The sequence below is a fragment of the Lampetra planeri genome, chromosome 35 (genome assembly GCF_965212315.1).
Source record: "Lampetra planeri chromosome 35, kcLamPlan1.2.h2, whole genome shotgun sequence".
Lineage (NCBI taxonomy): Eukaryota > Metazoa > Chordata > Hyperoartia > Petromyzontiformes > Petromyzontidae > Lampetra > Lampetra planeri.
Window position 1 is genome coordinate 523,894 of NC_136141.1, and position 6,000 is coordinate 529,893.

The 6,000-nt window shown below is 48.0% G+C and overlaps 1 protein-coding gene across 4 annotated transcripts in view; it reads left to right on the top strand.

Annotated features, from left to right (window-relative positions):
• SLC38A12 (solute carrier family 38 member 12) overlaps window positions 1–4,645 on the top strand; it is a 242,252-nt gene extending 237,607 nt beyond the window's left edge. For all 4 annotated transcript variants that reach the window (XM_078610855.1, XM_078610854.1, XM_078610852.1 and 1 more), the window contains exon 11: window positions 3,299–4,645. In XM_078610855.1, coding sequence (XP_078466981.1) covers window positions 3,299–3,637 — 339 coding nt within the window. In that variant the 3' untranslated portion in view covers window positions 3,638–4,645. The remainder of the gene's footprint in view (window positions 1–3,298) is intronic.
• Window positions 4,646–6,000: the final 1,355 nt, after the last annotated feature.

Below are 6,000 nucleotides of genomic sequence, written 5' to 3' on the forward strand. Positions count from 1 at the left end.
GGTGGTGTAGAGAGATTGGGTGGTGGTGGTGTAGAGAGATGGGGTGGTGGTGGTGTAGAGAGATGGGGTGGTGGTGGTGGTGGTGTAGAGAGATGCTGGTGGTGGTGGTGTAGAGAGATGGGGTGGTGGTGGTGGTGGTGTAGAGAGATGGTGGTGGTGGTGTAGAGAGATGGGGTGGTGGTGGTGGTGGTGTAGAGAGATGGTGGTGGTGGTGTAGAGAGATGGGGTGGTGGTGGTGGTGGTGTAGAGAGATGGTGGTGGTGGTGTAGAGAGATGGTGTGGTGGTGTGGTGTGTTGAGAGATGGTGTGGTGGTGTGGCATGGTGGTGTAGAGAGACCGTGTTGTTTGTCGAGAGATGATGAGGTGCTGTAACAGTATGGTGGTTGTGAAGATGGGGTTTTGTGTGATTGTGTGGAGAGATGAGTCCTGATAAGCAGGATGGTGCTCTGATCCGCTTCAGCAGATTAATTTCAGCTCCACGTTAATGTGATTGGCGGGAGAGAACTCCATTCAGTTTCCCGCCAAGTTGCCACTGTCGCTCCTGGGCAATGTGCTGTTGTTGCTATTTGTCGGCAACAATTTCCATAAAGTTGCCATGGTGGAGCATCGCCACCACGGGATATCGATCCATCCCATTCCTTGCCCTCTGCAATTTGATAAATTGTCGTGATTCATGCCAAATTTCTATTCAAGTATCAATTATTTTACCTCCCATTTTTGTGTTGTTCTTAGTTTTATCTGTTCGTCCCGTTATGTTTGCTCCATTATTCTAAATCCAACGGAACATAATTTTGATGTACTTTGAATTAATACAAATGTTTCTTATGTATTCATTGTCGACCTCAACAATCAATATTAATTGACACGTTAGTTCTTGACGCTGCATTGGCAGTGATGCACAAGCACAATTAAACAAAAGACTGCACATTAATCAATAACACGACCAATAATGAAAAAATACATCGTAGGTGTTTTTTGACGCAAAGACGGGCCATTGGTGCAGTTAAATTGATGAATGTGTTGATTTTTTAAAATCATTCAATCGACGGATTGTTAATATCATGAGGCCTCCTTTGCCAGTACCAAAATATGAGAATAGGTTTTCCCCTTTTTTCTGGCAACAAAACAGGGGAAAACCTATCAATGATGTAGATGCTCACCCCGAGCCCTCATTACTCTGATAGTGCGTTGTCTTTGTGCTGTACGCCTTTTGGCGTCCTCTGGTCAAACACCGTTTTGAGACTAGGCTCAAAAGAAAGCTGTCTCTTTTTTGGACCAATCATTATCAAAGACAATAGATATATCATCAGAGTGCGTTTTTTTTTTCATTCTGACCACAAGCATTGTGGTTAATGCAGACATGATTCCTCGTAAAAGGTTTAGTTTGGTGTTTTAACATCTTAACACCTGTTTTGTTGCCAGAAAAAAGGGGAAAACCTATTCTCACGGATTGTTAATAAATCCAACATTGCTAGCAACCTGTATAAAAACTCCAGCAGACCGTGATCAATTCCAAGGTCATAAACTTTAAACGAAAAATGTCACGCGCACTTTTTACACTGGCTAAAGTGGGACCAGCTCGATCAAAAATACTCGGCTACTGAAGAGAGGCCAGAAACCCACAGCGTCTGAGAGTTAATTTGTGCACTCTTCCAGTTACGGAGGGTGCTCATTGACATTTCGCCCAAATTGGACCAAATGGCCCAAAACTTCGGGCCATATTTCTTGGCACCGTCCTTAATCACGCAGCATCGCCTTGAGGCTTCATCTCGGGCGCCGTGCTCAACGAGCGGCAAGGTGAGCTGGATCTCGCTCTCGGCCTACACCTCCCTCGTGTGACGCTGGGCCGGTGACGTGGCCCAGCTAGCGGTAGCGCGGTTGCCGCTCGTGGTTCAACTCTGGCAGGCCACCCTGGTTATTACTGCGGCTGTATTAACCGTAAAAGCACTACATGCCGTCTGATTCACAGTGGTTGTTAGAGATCCCTTTGACGTAATGCCTCGGCCATTGCGTGCTGGCGTAGTGGTCCACATTTACCGAATTTTAAAAATTACTCCGCAGATTACTCAATTGGGATTACACGTGGCAATGTCACCCCCGACTGGCGCACTATAATCTGTCGGTGAAACAAAGCGCCTTCGTGATAGCCCTGTGCTATCAGAGTGGCACGAATACCACACGCGCTAAATTACTGATCATTATTGTACGGCGCTGCGATTGCAAAAACTCATCTCTGCCACGGACCATCACTTGACGAGGCATTGGCTGCATTGTGTCCGGTACTAAGTAGGGGTAAAAATTCGCTGTCTCGTTGTGCAGTTGAACTCAGCATTATTGTTCCCGCTTCACTGTTCAGGCGTGCAAGACTCGCGCATGGAGAATTGCGTGCAACGTGATCAATCATTGACACGTCACTGTTGAGTACAAATGATGCGAACCGGTTGAAAAATCTGTGCTCGGTTACTTGTATTGATTATGACAGACGAGAAGATTGAACCTCATCAGATGTTACATCTTTGCCTAATTTGTTTTTACTGTGCGATTGTCCGTGATGACCGTTTAGGTGTCACTGCATGTGACTGCTCAACCGCTCGTGTCCACACCGAATGCCTTTGCACGCACACTTTCTCTCATCCTCGCTCGCTGCCCCCCCTGGCATTGCCTGGCAAAATGTTTCTTGAAGACACTTACTGTATATGATATCGTGGCATGATGTTTCTGCATGTGATTAATTATCGCTGTGGAGGTGTTGCCGTGGCCCCAGTTCAAATTCCCAAGCCACGGCTAACGACAGCGAGTGGTGAGTGATGTCTGATCTACTTCTGGGCCCCCTTTCATCAACTCGCACTGACCGGCACGGATAGCGAAAGAAGCCTCCTACGACTGACAAGGCCATCATCCGGCAATGGATTGACAGGGGGCTATCAGCAAGCTAAGGTGCAGCCCTGCAACTGCCTGCTTACGCCACTGCCGGCTGAAGGGCCTCCACGAGAGGAAGTTCAAGAAAACCTCTCCATAGGTTATTTTGGCCTACTCTCTCACGTCTTTACCCCACCTACCAATCGAGTAGCTATATTTATACACCGGCGTGGACAGAGTCGGAGCGATTTAAGAAACTTACTCCATTGTTGCAGCTGCCGGAGACCTCTGGATCGCGAGCGCAGCGCGCCAAAACGTGACGTCGCGGCAGCGATCTCACACGGCGATGAGTAATCGCCATCGCATTGCACCGTGCCTTCGGTGAAGCGCGAGCGGCCCGTTGACCTGTGCGCGGTCGCTGTGCTCGTGACGTGTGAAGCGCGACGGCACGACGTACCCCTGGCTGGTGCAGTGCGTGGTGTTCCCGCTGGCCGCCGTGCTGCCGCCCGTGGTCATCGCCTTCCTCACGCACGACCTCGAGTGGCTGGTGGGCGTGACGGGCGCGTACGCCGGCACCGGCATCCAGTACGTGACGCCCGCCTTCCTGGCCCTGTCCTCGCGCCGGCACGTGGCGGCCATCCTGCCGGGCCGCGGCGGGCAGAGCACCCACCTCTCGCCCTTTCGCCACCGCCTCTGGGCCTACTTCATCCTGGGCTGGGCCGCCTCCTGCATCGTGTTCGTCACGGCCAACATCATCATCAACGACGGGCGGCGCTGAGCGGGCTGGGCGGGCCCGGCCGCCACCGACAGGTGGTTGACGAAGATAAGGTTTAAGAGGAGAGGGGTGCAATACGGAGGAGGTGATGGGATAAAATAGCACACACTTGTTTGCTGCGTTAGGGAAGAAAATTTGTCATGTTTTGTAGATGGCTGCCTCTCGGTTTTTGTTGGGGGGGGGGGGGGGGGTTCCATTTGAAGGTTTTCAGTGATTTAGCACCAAAAGGAACAGTTCTTGCGACGCAGGGTGTGCGTGGGTATAATGTCGTCTGAAAATTTCAGGTAAGAAAAGGCTTGTGCCATGCACTTTGCAATCATTGGCCTTACTCAGCCTTGTTGTAATGCGGAGGCGTCAGTGTGTCTCGTTTCACTTAAAAGTCATCGGTGGATCCTTCAGTAGCTCCTCGAAACCAGTCACCAGTTGAGCTCCATACACACTCGTGGTTGGTGAAACGTGCAATTCTGCGTGTGAAATTTCAACAATTACGTCTGTGGTTGATATCTGTGTGTACGTGTGTGCACCTATACACGAACCTGATCGTATTGAAATATTACACTTTCTGACAAGAGAGAACGTGTCTCTCTGCCTGTCACCAATGCATGGCTTCGTATATTCAGAGACCACATGTGGATAACTAAAAGATAAATACTATGGCCCCATCTGATGGGATGTACCAGTGCCTTTGGAAATAAAATGCGTTCTGTAAAACGAAAGAGTTCACAGTGTTGTATTAAAATGTTTGTGTTAAGCAAGGATCTGAACAAACATATCTCACTTGGCTTGGCTATGTGCTACCCCTGAAGGAATTTGCAATAATCAACAAGTCGCGTTAATTGGGCAAAACTTTAATTGATTGAGGCAGGTCGATTTGATTATAAGTCAATTTAACTGAACTGAAACTGGTTTAAATTGATTAGAAATTAAACGAGGTCGTAAAATCAGTTGTTTTGAGTCCAAATCAATTGGGCGTAATCTTTGTAAAGAATACAATAAAAAAGTGAACATTCACCCGAACAAATGTCTTTTTCACAACAACCACCTAAAGACGCGCAGCGTTTCCTCTGCACAACCACGACCCTGGCGACGACCGTCTCCGGCCCCAGCCGGGGCCTGTGGGCGACGTCTTCCTGCTCGTAGTGTGGCACCTTTCACATTCACGCGCCGCACATTCAATTCCTTCCGGTGTTCCAAGCACTCCCGCATGTGCGCTTAAATCCGTTCACGAACATAACGCATCGCTGTCCTTGGAAAGAAACACTGGCCCAAATAGTTTCCGCCGTGCACAAAACAAAGCATCTTCAAGAGTGGGGCAAGCTGTGCTTGTCGTGATATGGGCCTTTCATTTCCACCCCTCTTTGTATTCTCTGCGCTCGGCGCGTTCAGTAAGAGACTGTCCTCTTTTGCGCAGGAAAGTGTTTTTGTCCTGGGGTGTTTCACCCATGTAAGCACATCCGCAACACCATTAGCCAAAAATTAACACTCGGTCGCTTAAAGATTGCTGTTTATGCGCTTAATTTATTGTAGCCTGTGATCTCCACTGCATGTTAATGTAGCCAGATAGATTGAGGAATCCTCGAGTGAGAAGCTAAGCTATCGTTTGCCTATATATATAAAGGCGCTTATGCAAAGTGCAGGGAATAGGGGCTGCTTTTGTTTATCTCGTTAGGGGAGATGCAATGGGATTAGAGAAGTGCGCTATGAGCCACGTTTTTTTACTCTTAAATGAAGCAGCCTCTGTTTACCGTGCACTGTGCTGCAATGTAATTAATTGCCCATTGGAAAAGTGCTATTCGCCTTACTACAAACGCAGTGCATTAGCAATCCGTACGTTCATAAAATGTCTGAAACGTATAAGTCTGTGATATCAATTGCCTGTTCTCAAACTTGTTTTTATTAATTTTTCCCGCAATTGTTGCATTTAATAAGTCACAGTGGGCTAAGGATTGTGGCTTATCTCTCACAGATCCTGCCTGGCCACACTTGCATTGGTCAATTTCTGGGCATGCAACAGGTTCCGCTTGAAATTAAAACGTTTTATTCTGAATTGACTTGCCCAAAGTTGGTTTAACTTTCGTAACGAAGCAAGCCTTGGTTCTTTATGACATCACTGCATGTGGCATATTTCCTGCATTTGCACGCACCACTAGACGGTGAAATTAAATGGCAACAGATGTTCAGATAATACAATTTCTATCCTCATTAACGCACACTGAACGCATACATATTGTAAATCATGTGCATTCTTTGCGAGGGCGCAAACCGTGTGTGTGTTGATTACGGAAGGCGGTATTGAGTGCCTCCCAGAATCACCCAGAATCACCCAGAATCACCCAGTGCCTGCAATCAATTTGAGCCACGCCAGT